The sequence below is a fragment of the Mixophyes fleayi genome, chromosome 1 (genome assembly GCF_038048845.1).
Source record: "Mixophyes fleayi isolate aMixFle1 chromosome 1, aMixFle1.hap1, whole genome shotgun sequence".
In the NCBI taxonomy this organism is placed as follows: Eukaryota; Metazoa; Chordata; class Amphibia; order Anura; family Limnodynastidae; genus Mixophyes; species Mixophyes fleayi.
Window position 1 is genome coordinate 435,024,277 of NC_134402.1, and position 24,116 is coordinate 435,048,392.

Sequence of the window (24,116 nt, forward strand, 5' to 3'; positions counted from 1 at the left end):
TTACTGTACACATGTTTATTTTCTGTTATGCAGTGTTATGTAATGTAAAGCAAACTAACAAAATACAGTTTTCTTTAGTCTATTTCTTCATTCAGAATCAATAAAAATGATTACAATACATGTAGGTGCATATAACAGTACTGTACCCACTTAGCGACCAATTCGCTTAACGACCTAGTCGTAGGAACGGAACTCGGTCGTTAAGTGAGGAATACCTGTATAGTCATATGCAGCCCTTGCATTATATATTATATATGTGTCTGAATCTACATGGCTGATCTGGTAACATTATATGTTCTATTCATGTTTTGCTAATTCCAAACCTGATTTCTTAATGCACTCAGGAACAAGAGTTTACTAATGACCTTTATTCCCTTCATGCTTTTATTATGAAGATATCCAAACATATGTTACTTAATAATGTTTACAATGCAACATTTGTGCGTCATAAGATATGTTACACATTCTGTATGTACCTTGTGATAACTGCGATGTGTGTATTTGGCCACGTTCTTTTGTTTCTTCTTAATGAACCAGACAAACTGTTTGAAAGTTAAATCGTCTTAAGTTTTCATTCACATGATTATTTTTTTTCCCCTCCCTAACTTGTGATCTTCCAGCTACAGAAGGAGCACAGTCGCACCTCCCATAAAACTGTGTGTAAGCCTGAATTTCCTCCACAACCAAAGAGGGACCTTTCCCATGAACTACTGTGAATACTGCTCCCCCCTGGCATTTTTACAATGACTCTCTCCAAAAATGTGGAATATTCGACACCAACTACTCACATTGCCAGCACCAGTATTGAACCCCCTTTAAAGGACATGGATTACAGCAACAGCCTGGAACAGATGGACGAAGGGGTCTTTCAGTCAATGGAGCCCCCCAGAAGGTCCACTGGCAGGCTTATCATGCACAGTATGGCCATGTTTGGGAGAGAGTTTTGTTATGCCGTGGAAGCTGCTTTTGTGACTCCAGTTTTGCTCAGTGTGGGACTCCCTAAGAGTTTGTATAGTCTTGTGTGGCTCATCAGCCCCCTGTTGGGTTTCATCCTTCAGCCAGTGGTAGGATCTGCCAGTGATCACTGTCGGTCTCGCTGGGGAAGGCGTAGGCCTTATATTCTTGCTTTGGGGATTTTGATGGTTCTGGGTATGACGCTCTACCTAAATGGCGATACAGTAGTATCCGGTAAGTTGTTGTAATATCTTTTTTGTTTTTTTTTGCTAATGGATGGTAGCAGTCACAGTTGCAGATTTTTTTTTTTTTAAATTTACTTTAACACACCTCTGTATTAAAGGACCATTGTACTGCTAACAGTCACAAATATAGATGTACAAGCTCTTATACCTTGGCACAAGGTGAGATGATTGACATTGTATTTATATTTGCTGTGTGTGTATGTAAATTATTGCTCTTTGTTATTTTAAAAACAAAACAATTTCATCTCAAAATATCTTCAGGTCTACTAAGCCCCTGAAACTTTTACATAAATATTTGTAAATGTCTCAATGTAAGGCAACTGTTTATAAATATGATGTACTGTTCTCTACCTATATAGACACCACTGTGATATAATATGTTGTACTCTGGTCCATATAATGCACTAGGTTTCCTCTACTTTTATATATTGAAATGTTTCCCAATGATATCCTTTGTTGTGTTCTATGATAGTCTTGGGGATAAATTTTATCAAGCTGCGGGTTTGAAAAAGTGGAGATGTTGCCTATAGCAACCAATCAGATTCTAGTTATCATTTCTTTAGTGCATTCTACAAAATGACAGCTAGAATCTGATTGGTTGCTATAGGCAACATCTCCACTTTTTCAAACCCGTAGCTTGATAAATTTACCCCTTAGCCTTTATATGTTATTCTGTGATGCGATATACAGCACTGTCCTATGTTCTACCTTTATACACTGCACTGTGATGTCCCCGTTTTGTGAGTACACAAAGCATGTCCCGATTTGAGGGAGGTTGTGGTTGTGTAGGTCTTTACAGAGACTGTTTAAATACTCACATCAGTCCCTGCTCAGGTGGAGCTTACAGGCTAAATTTTCACAAACATATACAAACATTAACCTCCCCTTGTAAATGCCCCAGTGCTGTGGGCAGTTAACGTGGTATATATTTACTATAGCCTCTACAAATGAAAAGTGTAGGTGTTGCCCATAGCAACCAGTCAGATTTTAGCATCATTTACTAGAATGTCCTAGATAAATGATAGCTAGAATCTGATTGGTTGCTACCAACATCTCTATTATTCTACCCCCTGATAATGTTTTAGGTAGTAGCATTCTCCAAACAGTGGCTCCATATCTCCTCTCACGTTTCACATTGCTGGTACACAACAGCAAGCAAAATGGCTTGAAATATGACCCTTGATGTATAATTTTTTCGCATTATCCCCCATTCAGGATTGTGCCAAGTAGGTTTTAAGCAAATTGCTTTCCTATAAGGAACATGCTGGTATCAGTTGCTCCAGCGATTTCAGCTACAGATGTCCAAAACTGGTCATGGTTGAGAACTTTTAGGGCTAGATTTACTAAACTGCGGGTTTGAAAAAGTGGAGATGTTGCCTATAGCAACTAATCAGATTCTAGTTATCATTTATTTAGTACATTCTACAAAATGACAGCTAGAATCTGATTGGTTGCTATAGGCAACATCCCCACTTTTTCAAACCCGCAGTTTAGTAAATATACCCCTTAGTGTCTGAAATCAACTCGAATCCCTGATTTATTGCTTATAGGTCATTTTTATAATATATAATTCAGCTGCTAAAAAAAACCAAAAAAAACTGTAGCGTCAAATGTACAAAAAATATTTTATACAAATGTCAAATATAACATTGAGTCAATGAATCTGGCTTCAAGCAGCGTTCGTCAATATTGTCACATGCATGTAAAGTTCTGGTGTGGCATAGCCTTAAATTTCAACGTATTCTCAAATAGTCACGTGTTTCTATGTCAGTTTGATGCTGGTGATTGTATGATGTAATGTTGTATGACTACTTTTAAAATCGGATTCTGCCCATGAGAACTTCGTTGCAAATACTCAGACAAATAATAGCTATATTATATGGCTTGTATAGCTAGAGTCCCCTGACAATGTTTCCCCTAACTTATATTGGAAAAAGAGTTTCTTCATAAGAATATGGAATGCACGTCATGTTTATGTCATGACTTTCTTAGTAGACCAGACACAGGAAAAAAAAATAACTAAAATTGATATTTTATGTTTGGTTCTTCTAGCTTCATGTAACGGAGGTACTCCCATGTGTTTCAAATTCTGTGGTCATAATTTATCATGGAAATGTTAAGCAAGCTACTACCATATATTTCATGTGAAATCTGGCCCATGGAACACATCGTTTAATCTGTACCATTTGCTTAATTGTATATGTATAGGATAATGAAGTGAAAATAACACTACACATAAGATTTATTTACAATATAACTGGCCCTGTACTTCTTCTATTCCAGCCTTCTTTAATAACCGTGTCAGTACGCAGAAGACGACGTGGGCTATAGTAATTACTATGCTGGGAGTCGTGGCTTTTGACTTTGCTGCAGATTTCATTGATGGACCGATAAAGGCCTACCTGTTTGATGTGTGCTCACACCAAGATAAGGAGAGAGGACTTCACTATCATGCACTGCTCACTGGTAAGAGCCTTCCTTAGCTCTCTCACTTCTCCGCTCAGTCCTGTTCACTGGAATGAATGAGCTGTAATCATGTGCCCAGGTCACAAGAGTTTTCCTTGCATTTAACTTGTGATTGTATCCAGACTGCAGGAACAAAGGCTGCTACATGCTGGGTGCTCTCCACCGTCTGAAATGGTAATCTATAGCTTGTCCACTCCTGTACGATGCAGCACATACACACATTAATAAGTCGGTCTGTTAAAAATACTAATCCAAACACTGAATTCATGAATAAACAATGATTGATCAATTTATTTATTTTAGATTAGAAAATAGTTTATTCAGTTGTTTTTATGAAATACACAAAGGTTACACATAAGCTTTAATTTTGTTTAAAAAGTTATTGCATAGTAAAACTATTTTTATTATGGTCATTTTTTCCTGACAATGTGACAACAGGTGGCGCTGTTTAATTGGAATATATAGGCAATGTTTTATTATGTTTCAGACAGTGATGTGGCAATCTCGCTTATGAGTAAGTGTAGATAAAGTAGGCCCTCTGTGTATTTTAATACCTTCACATTAAAACTACTTTGAAATAGGGGACTAGATGTTTCAAATGAAATCCAGTTACTTTTTTGTGCCACTCAGTTTTGCACATAGCAAAAGATGATTGTAAAATGTGAGCTTCTATATGCAAAGCCCATTTTGATATAGAATAATCACAATGTCCCATCAGTACTCTGTAGAACACAATGCTTGGCTGAAGAGGTGACACTCACAGTGGCTCGCCTCTTCTCCACAGCTGTAGTTATTACCAAGCGTGTACGATCCTGGTCTTGACTCTCTCTTACCTGGTTCTTGGAAGAGCCGTCTTGAAGCCTTTCTGAATGAACATTCATACACTGGGCACTCAACTCACATGCAGGTCAGGCTTTTCACATCCTGCACCAACATCATACTCTGTCTTATCATTGGTCTCTATCTCTCTATCCCGGAGTATATCTCTCAGAACTCGGAGACACATAAGCACAGAACGGGTCGCAGTCTGGTGAATGGAATGATTTAAATCCAATGTAGAATCACTAAGTCTTACATTCTAAACACTCTGATCTTACAAATGCTCTCACCTATGAGTGTCCCTCCACTCTCACACCTCATGGGGCAATGGAGCCAGGGCCGGATCAAGGGAATGGAGGCCCCTGGGCTGCGAGCTGCCCGCGCCCCTCACCCCGCACTTACCTCCTTCCTCGGTGCGCTGTGTGCTCTTTACTGAGGAGATCTTGTGAGAGTGAGACTCACGAGATCTCCTCAGTAAGGAGACTACAGAGCGTCGGGGAAGGACCGCAGTGAAAGTGCTCAGCAGCACTGATCGCGCCAGGGGCGCCCCCGCCCCGACCGATCAATACTGCTGCTGAGCACTTTCAAGGGCCCCCTGGATGCCATAGGCCCCTGGGCTGTAGCCCAGTTAGCCCTAGGGTTAATCCGGCCCTGAATGGAGCAGGGACATTTGGTCACCCAAAATCTTCCTGGTACCAAATATTTACTAAATAGGGTCCGGCAGTAATAACGCAAAGTATAAAATTATAAATATATTTATTATGAAGGAATCGGTCACGTCTTAAGATGACTCGCCTCACTACATAATTTTCAGTATCTTATAAGGACATTTATTTATGCTGTATCTGAGCCGGTGACAGTCATCATTCTGACCCTGTAAACGTCAGTTAACCTGGCGACATGAAATTGTTGGCAGGCTTAATGCCGACACTTGCAGTCTATAGACAGGTGGCCAATGTCGTCGGTGCGATTGGTGACAATCACAATGCCGACATTGAAAGACCAATACCACCGAGTCGGAATAATGTACCCTACCCGTCTGAGCGTACGTATATAGACTTCAACCTAGCAAGACAATATACTTTTTATGGAGACAAAATGAAACAAAAACTTCTTAAAATAGAACCATTTTATCCGTTCTTTGGCCACAAGTTGTTTGTTACCTTTGTGATTCAGAGATAACATTACAGAATATTAAAATATTTAAATGTTCTGTATTAAAGAGAAATCCTTTCTTTAATTCTTCAATAATGAATGTGAAGTATGTAAGTAACCCCTTCTGGGATGTCCTCGGCATTGATGTTTAGACGAAGATAGTCTACAGGATGTTCTATCAGACAGTTGAAAGACATGAGGAGCTGTGTGATGATCTTGTGATCCATGACCTGTCTGTTTGTGTGATTGTGTTAGTGAGGACTGGGCTGCATGTGACTGGGGCAGTGTTATGATGTGAGGAGGGGAACGGTGCCATAAACTAGAGCCGGCCAAACTCAACCCTCAACAGTTCATGTTGTCAGGATTTCTGCAATCATGAACATGTGAGTTAATTTATTTCCCTGGGTAACTATTCCTCCTGTTTCTACAAACAACCTGAAAACATGACCTGTTGGTAGTTATTGAGGACTGGGCCATAGACTGACAGATAGTGGAAGGATAAGAGTCTCCAACAGCAAATAGTGTTGTGTGGCTCCTGTCTCATGGATGTGAGAAGATTGTGATGAAGTTCATGTATCTTACTGGTTATATGTTTAGTAAACCATCATCTTATACTGAACAAAACAATCTGATCTCCGTTGCACCGTATCACAGCGCTTTGTCTTGTATACTTCCTTTTTAAAGGAAACATTCTCTTCCTATTGATGCCTTTTTAATTATTCAGCTGCTTGTTTTGTTTTTGTTTCATATGACGTGTAGGATTTGCATAATGTAGTAGAACAATTTGGAAACCATTAATCACACCGATAAGCACAGTCTATCTTGTGACAATCTTACAATAACGAGTTACCTAGAATATACACTTGGGGGATGAGTGTTATTATGTTAGCAGTGAGGAAGTAATTGTGTAATGTTTAATGACAGCTGGTTATTGTTATCCTGCTGTAAGATATGAAGCATATTGGCACAATTAGTGGCGCTATATAAATAGCTGCTGCTGATTATGATATTGAGGGCGATACATTTGGCTTTTTGCTAATTTGGAAGTGCAGTGTATCTAGCTGAAGACTGAATACTTTGAAGCTTCGCTAAAAGAGATCATCTACTGTAGATAGTTCTGATGGACGGGTACTAATAACCCCCCTTCAACCTAGAGCGCTTCTTACCTGTGTGGGTGAGACAGACAGAGCTGGGGGTGTCAGGTTCTGTGATGGTGTCAGCTGCTTCTCCTCCCTGCCAGAGGCATGCTGGGAGCTTGATGCTGTGACTTCACAACAAAGCACCACATTCCTAGCCTATCACTGACATGGAAGAGTATCAGCTGGTAGCATCACGAGGGAGGTGAGAAGAGCGTCCTTACATTATTAAACACTCCCCTTCTTCCCTTTTATCAGCCAATGAAGGAGTCTGTGTCTTATTTAAATTTCCAGAGTGACCCATGCACAGCATGGGGGGCTCTGGGGAAAACACCAAATGGAATAACGCCCCTCGTTCAGTATTTAGGCACCTACAAAAAAAATGTTGATGCTCTAAGTGATTGCCTGAGCAGGGCCATCTTAACAACATTATGGGCCCCCAGGCAAAGCAGTGCACTGGGGCCCCTAAATAAATATATATATCACTTTTTTTTTTAAATATGCTCGCTCAGTCACCCTTGAAGTGCAGCAACTAAAAAAATCACATTCCCCCTTCACTTACCTTGCAATTGCCCAGGTTCACCGATTGCACACCCTTCTTCTCTTTTTTTTTTCTTATTCTGTGTCTTCTGTTTCCTTAAATTAGAGATGGTCACTGACCCCCGTGTTTTGGTTTTGGTTTTGGATCTAGATTACCTTCGTGTTTTGGTTTTGGTTTTGTTTTGCTATTTTGTTGGAAAATCAATGTTTTTGGGCATAAAATAACCAAATTTAGTGCTCCACCTGTTTCTTGGATAAGTAAGGTAATTCTAAAGCTAATAAATTAGGAAGAAAACAGTTTAATCCCTGGTAGGCCGTCCTTAATTCTGCACACAAACCTGATTGTCTGCCTCTCCATCTTAGCCTATTGGCAATGCAGCCATCGTCTTTGGGTGTATATTACACCCTACACGTATAGTTAAATATATAAATAAATGGACAAAGGCAGTTTGGTTTTTGTCTCTATAGCCCCTCCCCTCCGCCCTCCACTTGTAGTTGAATAGAAAAAAAAGCAGCTTGCATAGACTGTAGAATTAGAATATAAAAAGAAATGGACAAAGGCAGTTTGGTATCTGTCTGCATCAGCCCCCCCCCCCCCCCCATCCACTTGTAATAAAATAGAAAAAAGGCAGCCTGCATAGACTGTAGAACAAGAATCTAAAAATAAATGGACAAGGGCAGTTTGGTATCTGCCTGCATCAGCCCCCCCCCATCCACTTGTAGGAAAATAGAACAAAAGCAGCCTGCATAGACTGTAGAACTAGAATCTAAAAAGAAATGGACAAAGGCAGTTTGGTATCTGTCTGCATCAGATCCCCTCTCCACTAGGAGTAAAATAGAAAACTATTCAGCCGTTATATAATCTAGAATATAAATAGAAATTGAGAAAGGCAATTTGGTATCTGTCTGCATCATAATCATCAACATCATCATTAGCGCCCTCATCGCCTACACAAATCTCCCCCTCATACTCTTCTATTTCCAAAGTGGCATCCTCAATTTGTGTATCACCAGCTACCTGTTCAGGCACACATCAGCAGAACTGCTGAAAGGGGCCCTCTTTATGGGTACACTAACAGAATGCTCACGATTAGACATCCCACTGTTGGATGGACTCTCCACAGGGATTGGTGCCATTTCTGATTCAGAGCAAACATTATCCTCTAATGCCTTACTGTTATCTTGCAGCTCGGCTTTGACGCGTAACAGTAGTTGTGCAGCACTTGTAGGCTCGGTACAGGGCCGGACTGGGACTAAAAATCAGCCCTGGCATTTAAAGCACACAGGCCCACGTGTTGTGGGCTCCATGTACTATATTGTTGCACACTGATGCTGGCGCAGTGCGCTTTGCTGGTGCTGTACAGTATGATGTAGTATGAGTGTGTGTATGTGTGTGGGGTATTTATTTCTCCTAATGACCCTCAACATTACATTGTTAGCACAACATATTATATCAATAAATAACATGACAATACATTATTAGTACCCAAATTACAGCAATAAATAACCCCCCACACACACTCATACTACATCAATCACCCCCCACAATACAGCAACCCGAATCACCCCCCACATTACAGCAACCCGCATCACCCCCCACATTACAGCAACCGGCATCACCCCCCACATTCCAGCAACCAGCATCACCCCCCACATTACAGCGTCCAGCATCACCCCCCATATTACAGCATCCGGCATCACCCCCCACATTCCAGCAACCAGCATCACCCCCCCCACATTCCAGCAACCAGCATCACCCCCCACATTACAGCGTCCAGCATCACCCCCCATATTACAGCATCCGGCATCACCCCCCCACATTCCAGCAACCAGCATCACCCCCCCACATTACAGCAACCAGCATCACCCCCACATTCCAGCAACACCCCCCCACATTCCAGCAACCAGCATCACCCCCCACATTACAGCGTCCAGCATCACCCCCCATATTACAGCATCCGGCATCACCCCCCCACATTCCAGCAACCAGCATCACCCCCACATTACAGCAACCAGCATCACCCCCACATTCCAGCAACACCCCCCCACATTACAGCAACCAGCATCACCCCCCACATTACAGCAACCAGCATCAACCCCACATTACAGCAATACCCTCTCCTACATATTAACAATACTAAGCCCCAAACACACTACAACAATGCTGCCACCACGCCACCCCATACTACAGCATTACCACCAATTATACAGGCGCCACTGTAGGAAACCAATGTTTTTGCTTTTTTCAAATCTCCCAAAAAATAGCAACAACAGAATACATACACACATATAGGTAACAGGTATCCTTTTCCCTTGATTAAATAGTAATGGCAGAATTTTCATGAATCATTCCACATGAAATAAAACTGTAACATATATCTAAAAAAAACCATAACTATTGAATGATCAGTTGAACCCACACGGCCGCATTAAAGGTATTTCCATCTACAGCAAAATGTCAGAGAAAAATATTTTTTTTTACTACAGTAATTGGATATGCATCTTTTCTATTCATTTTAAATAACACAGTATATACATTAAGGGGGATAGAGGAGGTGGGTGAGAGATAATTGGATGTGATGATTAATAAAAAACATAATAGATTATAAGAAAAAACATATACATACAGATGGCCAATTAGACATTCAGGGATACGTACAAAACATTAAATTCATTTAATATTATAAATGAATACACAGTCACAACAAAATCATAAAATAACAGATAATAAAAAGAAATTTCATTGCAGAGATTAATACGGACATATCAATGGGACACAAGAAAAGTAAAAAGAAAAAAATAACCATCCTCAGCATAAATGGGTAACACATTTGAAAAACAATCGAAAGAACTGTCATATATATGTAGTTGGGCACGAACTAACCAAACCTATTCTGATGTTTTGAGCACAGTCACAGATTAACAAGTACCAAGCAGTTTGCTTCATTTACAAAAGCATACTGTTCTGACTGCGTGAGACAACATAAAACGACTGCAGTAAACCCAGGGCCTGATTAAGGGTTCTGGTCACCGTAGTCAAATACACCAACAGCGCCCCCCCCCCCAATGTATAGGAATACTGCTAAATATAAATATTCGGAAATATTCTCCAGCATTCAATTTAGATTGATTGCGCCGTTGACTCTTACCTATTCTTGCTCTTCTCTCTTGCTGCTTTGTTGTCTTCTCGCTGGCTTTGGGAAATTTGGAGTCCTGTACCGAAAATGCAAAAAATTTATTATATTACAAAATGTTAACAAATCCAGAATGATTAGGCTCTTTAATTAAAAAAAAACCCACTCCATTATGGCCAGAGAACACTACCCCATTGTACAGGCATATACAAGTAATATCTGAACATTTGTGGTCAATAAAATATTAACCTCTACCAGCCCCATCTCACTGGTATTTAATATAATAGTGATAGTTGAACAGCCATGTAACTGCCACACAAAAAAGATATCATGTCCCCCAAAACTGCTATATTTTTTAAATACCACCCAAGACATTTCATTAACCCTGTAGGCATTTTCAGCCCCCCACCCCCGCAGACATTTCATTAACCCTGTAGGCATTTTCAGCCCTACTCCCCCCCCCCTCCACCCCTGCAGACATTTCATTAACCCTGTAGGCATTTTCAGCCCCACTCCCCCCCCCCTTCATACATTATTGGGTCCCCTCCCCCCCCTTCAAACATTATTGGGTCCCCTCCCCCCCTTCATACATTATTGGGTCCCCTCCCCCCCCTTCATACATTATTGGGTCCTCTCCCCCCCTTCATACATTATTGGGTCCTCTCCCCCCCTTCATACATTATTGGGTCCTCTCCCCCCCTTCATACATTAGTGGGTCCTCTCCCCTCCCCCTTCATACATTAGTGGGTCCTCTCCCCCCGCTTCATACATTAGTGGGTCCTCTCCCCCCCCTTCATACATTATTGGGTCCCCTACCCCCCTTTCATACATTATTGGGTCCTCTCCCCCCCTTCATACATTATTGGGTCCTCTCCTCCCCCTTCATACATTATTAGGCACTCTCTCCCCCCCTTCATACATTATTGGGCGCTTTCTCCCCCCTTCATACATTATTGGGTCCTCTTCTCCCCCCCTTCATACATTATCGGACCCTCTTACCCCCTTCCTTCATACATTATCGGGCCCTCCTCTCCCCCCCCCCTTCATACATTATCGGGCCCTCCTCTCCCCCCCTTCATATATTATCGGGCCCTCTTCTCCCCCTTCCCCCCCGTGCAGACATTATCGGGTCGTCTTCCTTCCCCCCGTGCAGACATTATCGGGTCCTCTTCCCCCTCCTTGCACCCATTTTCCCTGTGAAGAAAAAAAATACACTTACCTCAGCAGCCCCCGGGAATCTGTGCGCCCTCTGATCCAGTCCTACGTGGCTGCGCATAACGTTCTGACGTTACATCACGCGGCCGCAAACCTGAAGCGCGGGCCGGCCCATAGAGCCGTCATGACGTGTGACGTCATGACGGCTCCACCGCAAGTAGAATTTTTTTTTCTTTTTTTTTTAATTATTGAAGTGGTGATCGCAGGTAGCCGGACCGTCCCACAGTGCCATCGGCCCTTCTGGCATTTGCCAGAAGGGCCCGATGGCCAGTCCGGCCCTGGCTCGGTAAGATTTTTGGATCTGCCACTAATAGAGAAAGACGAAGGCCTCATTCTCTCTTTGCCACTGCGTGTGTAGAATGGCATGTTGGCAATTTTTCCTCAGTTACATTTCTTTTTCGCTTCAACACTGCGTATTTTACCGTGCGATCGCCGTATGCCACGTGTAGCGTGGCATACTGAGTGCAATTGGCCAATAAAACAATATTAACCAATATACTTTCGTTCATCCAATTATACGACTTCGACAGTTCCACACTTTGATAGTACAATAAACTATCATCTTAAAGATGTTATATGCAGGATCTCAGTACCACGTTTCATTGTTATGTAACTTTAAATCATCGCTGTCGCTTGCTTCTCCATTGCTTCTGACGTCGTGGCTCCTCCGTGCTGCTGTCCTCAATGAAAATGCAGGGCCCGACATTCAATGCAAGCGCAGCACGGAGGAGGGGAGCCAAATCGCTGCGTAACCGCAAAACGTACTTTTTTTTTTTTTTTTTGCAGGAACTTTTTTTTGGAGGATTATTTATTGCAATAAAGAGCGCTGCCTATGGGGCCTCCGGACACCTGCCCATCGTGCCTAGTGGAAAAGATGGCCATGTGCCTGAGTTTACCTAATGATTGCTCTGGCCCTGACTGTGGATTTTATAAGCCATAGACCTATGACTGTAACATACCAAAAGTGGATGCTTTCATTCTAACCAAAGAGAATTCATGATGGGTCCAAATCGGTTCCCCGTTAGTGCTAGAAACATCCTGGGTTGAATATAATACCATGAACACAAATTAATTAAGAAATGGGAGTAGAATTCACAACTTGACTACTGCATCTTATATCTTGTGGTTTATTTCGAGTCAAGCCCCATATGGTGTAGTTAGTATCTCTTATTTGTCTTCATTCCTCTCTACTAGTGTCCTGTTGTATTTCCTTACCATTTGGTCAGGATGGTGGTTAACCTTATGTTTTTATAGCAATAGTGTTTTTGAGTTTGATTCAAACCAAGGTGCTCTCTGTGTAGAGTTTTTATTATCTCATCTGCATCACATAAAGGGAGATGTTATGTCCGTTTCTATTGTAGCCAATAACGATTGTCCGATGCGAACAGTGTGGTTCCAACGCACAGAAGAGATTTAATAGCAGTAAGCAGCAAAATAAAATAAGTTACAAAGTATAACCAATACATACGCAGCGCACCCTAGATCCAAGAACAGCCATCAATCCTGAAGTCTCCAGTCAGAGGCTGTTCCTGCCCCAGTGGCCTGGTTTTATGCAGTTGAGTTTAAAAAAAAAAAACCCAGTAATGATTTCAAAATTTACACAAGGATAATGCTAAGAAAGTTCTTCATTGGTTCAGGGTTTAAGAGATTCCAGTACTATGCAAGCCATCGATCAGTTCAAAGGGCTCTTCTCCAAAGGTGGGGGCAAGTCACTCTAACAGCTGTGCACATGCCTTGCCTTAGGGAATCAACTAAAACTGGTTCAAACCAACCCATTAATAGAGTACTTTTGAGAATTAACCTTACTAATCAAAACTAAAGACCGCTTCTCCTATGATAACGGATTCCTGTTGGTAAAATGTGGATTAGTATAAGACCAAACACCATACATTTCCTAGGATCTGAACCATAAATACCATTAATGTAAATGTATCTTTGTATAAATAACTTTTAAGTCTTACTAGTAAAATTATGTGAACTATTTACGTGTAGGTGCCACTGTAAGTGTATTTCCTCTGTTTAACTGTGTGTATTTACTTGGTATGACATGGTGTACTAATCGCAATTGCACAGAAAACTATTACAATCAATATTTATTTATTTAGAACAACTTCATTCAATTATTCGACTTTGAGAGTGGACAAGCCTCTTAGTTTGAGAAAAACTGATTTAGATCAACATAATCTAAATAGTGTGGAATGTACCATTTGATATACAGGGCTAATCAGAATCTCTGGTATGGCAAAGGTACATATCTAATACAAGTTAACCCGTGCATGATACTCATGCATTCTAGTCAAATCAAGCTACTTAATGTCTTAAAAAGGTTCTTGTCATGCATTTGGGCCTAGCCCAGGCCTCCTCAGGGGAAAAGCGTTACTTCCCGACGCAAGCGCCCTTTTTAATGTGTGTTCATGAGGTAAAATCACCTCACGGAAAATGAGTTTGAGCCCTCAACTCGTAAATTTAGCCTTTACTACCCCTCCCACGGGGAGAAGGGGGGATGATGGAAGTTAACTGACTTCACTATTCTAATTTTTTTGTCAAATAATGTCAGTATACCAAATTTCAGGTCAATTGGATGAGCCCTTTCTGAGAAAATAGTTTTTTCCACAGACACACACACACTAACACACGCCGCTACACATGCAGGGGCGGATGTAGAAAATGTTTGTACACGGGGCGATGTTAGGGCGGGGCGATTTAGGCCCCGCCCCCTTTCCGACTTCTGAGGCTGCCGGCGGCTGCACAGTATGTGCAGGTCCGCTTGGCAGTGACAGGCAGGGACAGTGTGCTGCCCGGTTGCTCTGATTGTGTTTAAAACACAGCAGCACACTGTCACTGCCAAACGGACCTGCACATACTGTGCAGCCGTCGGCAGCAAACCCCTGCTAGGGGGGGCGATTGCCCCGATCGCACCCCCCTGGATCCGCCACTGTACACATGTGTGTTCATGAGGTAAAATTACCTCACGAAAATGAGTTTGACCCCTCAACTCGTAAATTTAGCCTTTACTACCCCTCCCACGGGGGAAAAGGTCAATTGGATGAGCCATTTCTGAGAAAATAGTTTTTTCCACACACACACACACACACACACACACACACACACACACACACACACACTAACACACACCACTAGGCTTTTACTTTTATATATTAGATAATGCTAAGAATTTAGTAGGTCAGTGTATAACTCCGCTCAGCAGGTGGCGCTGCAACTTGTTTTTTTTCTTTCCACACAGACTAACACACGCCGCTAGGCTTTTATATTATAGATGCTTTTCCACCATGGCCGTGCTTTATGAGGTCATTGTACTAATTGGTCTTCATCACTTCCTCTTCTGTTTTCTCTTATATAATCACAAACTTGTTTTGGAACGGACAGTGCTGGTAAGCAACATACTGTGATGTAACTGCAGAAGTGAGGAAGCCTTGCACCTCTGTCGGTCCCAAATGTATGATTTCAGGATAAATGGGGCTGAACATTTCGGTGCAATCTGGGCAACAGAAACCCTTTAGTAATGTAAACATTTGTGTTTGTCTTTCAGGTTTTGGAGGAGCGTTGGGCTATCTTGTGGGTGCAATAGACTGGGGGTCTACTTATCTCGGAAGGCTGATGGGTTCAGAATTCCAGGTCATGTTTTTCTTGTCAGCTTCAGTCTTCCTCCTGTTCCTTGTTGTACATTTGTGCAGCATTCCCGAGATTCCCATGGATGATGATGATGGCAAACAAGAAACAAAGCTTCTCCTGGCAAATGAAGTGTTAAATGCATATGGGTCCATCGATACAACACAGAATGGCCATATAAAGACAGAACTACCAAGGAAAAGAACTCTCTCTCATGCGGAAGATGATGTAAAAGATGACACGGACAAGGTACTGACAATGTACTGTGGTACTTTTATCTTTATTAACTGTGTGAATAAAAACTAATAATCTTTTAATTATGAAATATGTTACACCTTTTTGAAAAATTTGAGAAATGATCAGGATACAATTTTGCATGTGATGTAGAGGAGTCAATTAGAATGTAATTCATCACAGAATGCAAAGTGGCAGAAAGTCACAAGCGAAGTGTTAACCCTACAATAATGCACTTGCTATAAAGTGTATCCAGAGTTCCGGACAAAGATATTCCATTGAAAATGTACTGGTCATATTACATCTTGTTAGACCTTATTATTGACAGATTATTACCAGCATATTACATCTTGCTTGCATTTTATTTTACTGTACGTATTACAGCTCAGTTGGCATTATTATTATTATTATTTATCATTTTCATAAAGATACAAACCTTGCTCGTGGAATGTTTTTCACTATATACGGGGGACCCCATGTTCGTAGTCTCTATTTGTAATTTTGTAATAGTGGAAACCTGCCTGTGCTGTCTAATGCTGAAGATAATATATTTGATACAGTGTACTGAAAATGTGCTTCTCCACTGACCTATATTAGACTGGAAAGTATTGTCAATCCTCTGTATCTTCTTTAAATATGTCTAGTTGCAATGTTTCTATTTCAGTTTTTTTGTCTCTCTATTTAGTCCTTGGGCTAAGATAATCATGGTTGTCAAATGTGCTGCTATTTATTTTTAATGCTTATTTGTTTTAAACTTTGGTGCTAAACAAACTAAAATAGATCCCCCCCCCCCCCCCCCATAGTAAATATGTCATTTTACCTCCACTTCCTCCCACACGCAGAATAGCATGTTCAGGAAATAATCACTCTCCGGTGCTGCTGCATTGGATTGGCTACTGCAGCCGTCCAATCTGAACTCTTAACGTGCACAATGGGGTAAATGTATCGAGCTGAGAGTTTTCCGGCGGATTTGAAAAACCAATCAGATTCTAGCTATGATTTATTTAGTACATTCTACAAAATGCTTGGTTGTTTTTTATGTGCGGTATTAATGTTGGTTATCATGTGCGGTTTCAATGGTATTTTTCATGTGCGGTTTCAGTGGTAGTTTTAATGTGCAGTATTTTAGTGTGTGGAAGCAATGATTTTTCTTGTGCAGACAACCTAAGCGTGCACCCTGGGAGAGCTGTAAGGGGGGTATTCAATTGACCGCAAGATTTGTTTTTTCCCGCCGCGTTAAAAAAAAAAAAAATCACCCGCAGGTTTTTAACTGCTATAACGACCGTTTTTAGTTTTTTAGATAACGCAGCGTGAAAACTCGTGCAATTCAATTGAAAAAGAGGGAACTCTGCCCCCGAGCGTTAATCATTGTGTTTGCGAGTTTTTAAGGGAGTGAAGGGGAGTTTTAACGCGGTCATGTAAAACACAAAAAAAAAGGATTGACATACATTTTAATACATTTTATAGAATTCACAACCATTCTAGTTGAAAATATCTGCATTACAGTACTTTCTTTAGCATATTTTTTTATTTAACTATTTTTTACTATAGATCCATCTATACCATGTCAAAACACATTAGTACATACATATTTGTACTAAAAACATACAGAAATATATTTAATTAGTGATTTTTATTTTATTTTTGTTTTATTTCATTATTTTTTCACAAGAAAATCAACTTTTACATGTTAGGCATTAGTGATAAACATAGTTTATCCTTTTTATTTTCTTTTTTTTTTTCTCATTATTACATGATTTTAAATGGTTTTCAGAGGTTTTTTATTGTTATCACACCCCAAAGAGGTGCGAGATAAAACAGCATATTTTCCTGTTTAAAGCGCCGCGTTAAAAAACAATTGAATAGGTTTTAATGCGGCTGCCTCTCGCACACCCTATAATTTCAATAGACCTTCTACTGGAGCGTGAGAGGACCGTTTCATGACAAAAAACGGAGCGTTAAAAATGGAATTGAATTGCGGGTAAAGTTAACCCGCTCGAAAATAATAAAAAAAACAGCGTTAAAATGACTTAACGCTGTCTTAAAAAAATTCTTGCGGTCAATTGAATACCTCCCCAAGTGTTGTACTGTGGGCTGTAGGTGTCATAATGCAGGATGTGTCAAACGTAACAGCCTTATACCCATGCATTTTATACAGTGGTATCTGTACAATTTACAAGTACCAGTACTAATGTTAATGTATATTACATCCAGCCATCATGTGTGTTACATTCAGGGCCGGTGCTAGGGTCCATGGCGCCATAGGCATTTTTTACAAAATCGGCGCCCCCTCTTCCCCCGCAAAAATCTGCGCCGCCAGCCCCCCCCCGCAAAAATCGGCTCCCTCCTCCCTCCTCACCCCCGTCTTTCCTTACCTTGTCTCACCACCGCCGCCTTTCTGCTCCGTCTCCTCCCCTCCACTCACTGACACTAGTGAGTGGAGGGGAGGAGACGGAGCAGAGAGGCGGCAGTGGTGAGCAATAGCCTCTCCCCCCCCCCCCCCCTCCCCATGCATCTGATGCTGTGCGGCGGCCGTGACAGGTATGGTCAGCGGTCGCCGCACAGTTTTAAAGTCATTTACCATTCTGTGGCGCCCTCCAGTTCCCGGCGCCCTAGGCAGGTGCCTAACCTTGCCTAATGGGAGCGCCGGGCCTGGTTACATTTGACCTTATCGCCTGGTTTTGCATAGACTTTGTTGTGATGAGTTATCTCCTTTCCCTGATGGATTAGCTGATGTGAACACAATGGGGCCCACTTAGAAAATATAAATTAACAGTTAAATTATATTAACTTTCAAGTAGTAGTTATTTAAGCACAAGTGCTATACTTCTTTTCATAATCTGTGTGACAAATATAATGTTGGCAGATATTTCAGGAATATAAAAATAATAGCATTGTATTGCAAAAAGTGTCTTGCTGTACATTTCTCTCTTACCATATCAATTAAGTGTGTAGTCACCGACCAGTCTGGGATCCGTATGACCATTCTCTGAAAGGTGCCTATGTATTTTGCAGAGTCCCTAGTGCCAGAGCCGGATTAAGGGAGGTCCTCGGGAGGCCCCGGACCAGGTTCTGTATGGTTCTTGGTGCTGCTCCCAAATGCCAGCACAGGGTCCCTGTTTAAGTGCTTAGTCGGCACAATGTGCTTAGGGTCCCATTACGCCGGCATTCTAGTAATACCGTGCGTGGATGCAATTTTTTTATTTTTTAAGCCTTCTGGGCGTAATGATGACACAGCTGCTTCCATAAAGCTGTGACTTTGAAGAGGAGCAGAGAGGAGCCTCCTGGGCTTAAGGTATGTGAAGATCTGCAGCTGAGAGGATAAGTGAGAATTATGGGGGGTGGCGGTAGTAGTAGAGAGCTGGGAGGGTGTGTGTGTGTGTGTGTGTGTGTGTGTGTGTGTGTGAAAGTAACAAGAACAGGTAGGAGAGAACAGTATGTGAAATGTTGTGATTCTAGTGGGACAATCCCGATTTTTGGTGGCTGTTCTGCCCAATCTAAGGGGCAGGTCAATACTGTGTGCTCTTTATATACACACTGCATTCTTTATATACTACACTATGGTGCTAGCTGTCCTTCGTGGGCTTACCACACCCCCTTTAGTGGTTTGGTTACGCCTCTCTAGTGGATGGCCACACCCCCATTGTATTCCCCCTGTGGGCCCTTTATGCCCCAGTCTGACACTGAATCTAACCCTTAGTTCCCTTCAAAATAAAAATAAAATGAAGTGTCATATACTGTGTAACGTCCGTGGGGGAAAATCTCTGAAAGAAGCATAAAACATCTTGTCTGTTGTTTAACATATTATTAGCATATAACATATTCTTTGCGCATAGTACTTGTATGACCAGATAACAAGGACGTGAATCCTGCTTATACAAGTCTAATATCTTTTTTTTTTTTTTTTTTTTTACTTTTATTTTTTTTTACTTTTTTTTTTTCTCTCTCCATAACCTAATATATTGTCCACACACGTGGTTATAATGAGTACAGTGTCCATTTCCTATGCAGATGAGTTATCTATGACTTTTGTCATTTCCATGAACTAGTCATTAATTCTCAGATTCTACGAATGTTGGTGCTTTGTTATACTTTTCATTGAAATGCATTTGAGGATTAATTATATCTGTTATAATTAGACAAATACAATGTATTTGTTGAACACCAGCATCCCAGTTATTACGTGATTCGTGTTCATGTTGGCTTTTTTTTTCTATTAAAATTAAAGTATGGAACCAGTTGATCTTTGACCCTTTGCGTGCATACTTTGCATTTTATGAATTATGTATTGTGACATTCTGCAGTTGCTAAGTTTGATTTTAATTTTCTGTGTGGTTAAATACTCAGACTGCTTTTCAATATGTACAGTAAGATAACATTGTTACCTCTATCAATATAAGCCATTTTGGTGGTGCCAAATTCTTCCCAGACCCCCTTAGAGACCACTGACCCGTTTTATTTCTTAAAGATTATATTCAGTATCACCATTGTAATTTAGGACATTGTCCAGATGTGTTCAAGTTAAAGAAGATGGTTTTAAATAGAGCAAATCTTTCAAGCTGCATCTTACACTGCCGCAGACACATCTCAGCCACTGTCACTCTCTAGTTTCTATGGTTTTTTAAATAAACTTTATTAACAGCTTAACAATGCTACAAAAAAAAACATTTTATCCAGTAATTGTAAATGAATAAACTTTATTCTAATCTGATACAAAATGTAATTGTTGTGAAATTGAATTGACCTAGTGCCAGGATAATCTGCAGTTCTCTGCAGGATAACTGTGTAGGAACTAGAGATGGTCACTGACCCCCGTGTTTTGGTTTTGGATTCGGTTTTGGATCTGGATTACCGTCGTGTTTTGGTTTTGGTTTTGGTTTTGCAAAACCGCCATTGCGTGTTTTGGTTTTGGTTTTGGTTTTGTTTGGTTTTGTTTTGCAATTTGTTATAAAAATTACATTTATTGGTGCTAAAATAACATAATTTAGGTATTATTTTGTAGCTACATTATTATTAACCTCAGTAACACTAATTTCCAGTCATTTTTTATTCAATTTTGAACACCTCCTATGTCACAATATGATTTTCATACACTTGAAAAGAAAAATTGCTGCAGTTCTTGCCAGTGATAACAAAAAGGCCATTGTCATGCCTGGGCATAAGACCAAAAATCCACCTCTTAAGTGTGGAATTATTTTTACACGAATCCTGGCAAGAGTTGTCTATCCATTTGTAACATTTTGAAAGCCACACTCAGTAGAGGTAGGGACCTTAACCATCTGGGATCCTCATCCATGTTTCGTCATTTTTCAGCGAGTTATTGGCAAACTGTTGGGAAAATCAGAAACTTTGGTTAAAAAAAAATTAACAACAAGCATTCCAGCATAATCTACCTCCCTTCTCTCATCTACATCCCAGCACCTGCAATCTTCCCCCCCAACAATTGGCAAGTAAACAATCCTCTGCAAGAGGAAGCAAGAATGAAACCTGTCACCCAGTCGCAAAGCGGATCACAGACGCCCTGGGTACTATGCTAGCGTTAGATCTGTGTCCAATGTCCACTATTAATACAGTTGGTTTAAGACATTTAATTGAGGTGTTATGTCCCTGTTAGCAAATGTCATCACTATACCATTTTACTAGAAAAGCTTATTCTCTCCTGTACCGGAAAGTTCCTAAAAATGTCATTATTGGGTGACAAAATGGTATTCTACCCACTGTACACTTAACCACAGATATGTGTACAAGCGGAACTGGGCAAACAAAAGATTATATGACTGTGAAAGCCCACTGGGTTGGTCTTTCGCCTTCCCCAGCATGGACAGCAGCAGCATGTACCCAGGTGCATCACATTTTTGAGAAGTAGGCTACTCTGTGTATCAGCAGCTTCACTAAGAGGCATACAGCTGACAAACTGTTCCAAAAACTAAGGGATGTCATTGAAAGATGGCTAATCCTGCTTGGAGTCTCCTGAGGATATGTCATTTCTGATTACGACCCCAATATTGGTCCAGCATTACAGCGGGGCTGAATTCCATCACATTTCCTGTTTTGCACACACTATCAACTTGGTGTTACAGAACTTTTGAAAAATGACATGCAGGAGATGCTGTTTGTGTCCATAAACATTTAGGGTCAATTTGTGGTTTCTGCAACAGCATGTAGGAGAATACAGCAGCTGCAAGAAGACTAGCATTTGAGGGGAATATACTTTAGTCCAGCGAAGTAGTTACCTGTGAAGAAAGTGCAGACACAGTTAGCTTGAGTCAAGTGATTGCCTTAATAATAGATTTTGAAAAGGTGCTACATAAAATTATAGTGTGCAATAAAACAAAGTAAATGTGCTAACTATATTTTAATTGTAGATGAAATACTTAATTTTCTTTGCAAGGATCCCAGACTTATCAACATCTTGTTGGGACGTCTTCTCCTTCAGTTTCTCTGGCAACTGCTTGTAATAAAAGAAATTGCTTTCCCAAGACACCCAGTGGTGATGCAGATGAGTCCGCTAAACATTTTGATATTTGCTGTGCTGTAAAAGAATTGCCCAAAAACCGTGACAGCTCTGCCCTAAAATCAACTAGTCATTCCCTTTGGAAGGCCATTATCAGCAATTACATCATACTACACAGACTTCTATGATATTGGGATATTGGGATGAATTAGTATTGTTGGAGGAAGATTATCACTAAACCCTGCCACCTCTCCAGTTTCGCAATGAGCTATGGTACAATAAAATGTAACTGCAGATTTAGACCAAGACTGTCAGCCCTATTATTTCTATTTCAGCAATTACAATTAGCAATGGAGCAATGGAGCTCTTCTCTTTGGGTGTTACCTATATAACGCAGCACAATTTGCCTGCAAATTCTACAGACAAGCCTGCTTGTCTTCCTCTCCATCAATGACTCTTAGCAATTGAGCACTCGTCTTTGGGTGTATATTACACCCAAACATTATTAGTGAAAATTATGAAAAATACAGTTTAATCCCTGATAGGCCCTCCACCATCCTTTGCATGTTAATAGTAGGATTGGTTGGAATTATGGTCAAGGTCACACATTTTTTTGACAAATCCTTCAAACCAGCCCAGATGTCAAACTGTTGTGGTCTGCCCCCTGCGTCATCCCTGCTTGTGTTTGGAAAGTGCATATTGGTGCCAGAACCTCACATGCCAGAACTGCTCCCACTGGTGCCACACTGCTGCAGGACTTACACAATCAACCGCATCCTCATCGTCGGATACCCAAATCTCCCCCACATCCTCTTCTAAAGACAAAGTGTCATCCTCACTTGGTGTATCACCGGCTACACTCGGGCTGTTCAGGCACACATCAGCAGAACTGCTGAAAGGGCCCTTCTTTATGGGTTCACTGTCACTAACAGAATGGTCACGATTAGACATCCCACTGTTGGATGGACTCTCCGCAGGGATTGTTGTCATTTGTGAATCAGAGCAAATATTCTCCTGTAATGCCTCACTGTTATCTTGCAGCTCGGCTTTGACGCGTAACAGTAGTTGTGCACCAATTGTAGGCTGGGTAACTTTTTGGGATCTGCCACTAATAGCCAAAGGTGAAGGCCTCATTCTCTCTTTGCCACTGCGTGTGTAGAATGGCATGCTTGCAATTTTTTTTTTATCGTCACTTAACTTTTGCTCAGTTACACTTCTTTTTCGCTTCAATACAGTAAAATTTTTTTGGGTTTTTGTTTTTTGCACTAATTTGAAAACACTCTGTTGTTTGACATCGCCTTGGCCAGATGACGTACTGGGAACACTAACATCAGGACTGGTGACAGAACCTGGTTGCTCATTTAGATCATATGTGGACTGCTTTGAATCCATTCTGAGCGCAAACCACTGGGGAGTGCTAAAAATTATTTAGTAGATACTGCTGACAGATATGACTTTTGACAGCCAGAAATATTAATGCACAATTAGGGAGGACACCCCAAAAACACTGAGGAGTGCTAAAAATTATTTAGTAGATACTGCTGACAGATATGACTTTTGACAGCCAGAAATATTAATGCACAATTAGGGAGGACACCCCAAAAACACTGAGGAGTGCTAAAAATTATTTAGTAGATACTGCTGACAGATATGACTTTTGACAGCCAGAAATATTAATGCACAATTAGGGAGGACACCCCAAAAACACTGAGGAGTGCTAAAAATTATTTAGTAGATACTGCTGACAGATATGACTTTTGACAGCCAGAAATATTAATGCACAATTAGGGAGGACACCCCAAAAACACTGAGGAGTGCTAAAAATTATTTAGTAGATACTGCTGACAGATATGACTTTTGACAGCCAGAAATATTAATGCACAATTAGGGAGGACACCCCAAAAACACTGAGGAGTGCTAAAAATTATTTAGTAGATACTGCTGACAGATATGACTTTTGACAGCCAGAAATATTAATGCACAATTAGGGAGGACACCCTAAAAACACTGAGGTGTGCTACAAATTATTTAGTAGATACTGCTGACAGATATGACTTTTGACAGCCAGAAATATTAATGCACAATTATGGGGGACACCCCAAAAGCGCTGGGGAGTGCCAAATATGAAGAAAAA

General features: G+C 40.9%; 1 protein-coding gene across 2 annotated transcripts in view; it reads left to right on the top strand.

The window, feature by feature from the left end:
- The first annotated feature begins 217 nt into the window (after positions 1-217).
- The window catches only part of SLC45A2 (solute carrier family 45 member 2), a 78,403-nt gene continuing 54,504 nt past the window's right edge, over positions 218-24,116 (top strand). For both annotated transcript variants that reach the window (XM_075184587.1, XM_075184594.1), the window contains exons 1-4: positions 218-282; positions 621-1,188; positions 3,483-3,665; positions 15,215-15,543. In XM_075184587.1, the coding sequence (XP_075040688.1) occupies positions 744-1,188; positions 3,483-3,665; positions 15,215-15,543 (957 nt within the window). In that variant the 5' untranslated portion in view covers positions 218-282; positions 621-743. The remainder of the gene's footprint in view (positions 283-620; positions 1,189-3,482; positions 3,666-15,214; positions 15,544-24,116) is intronic.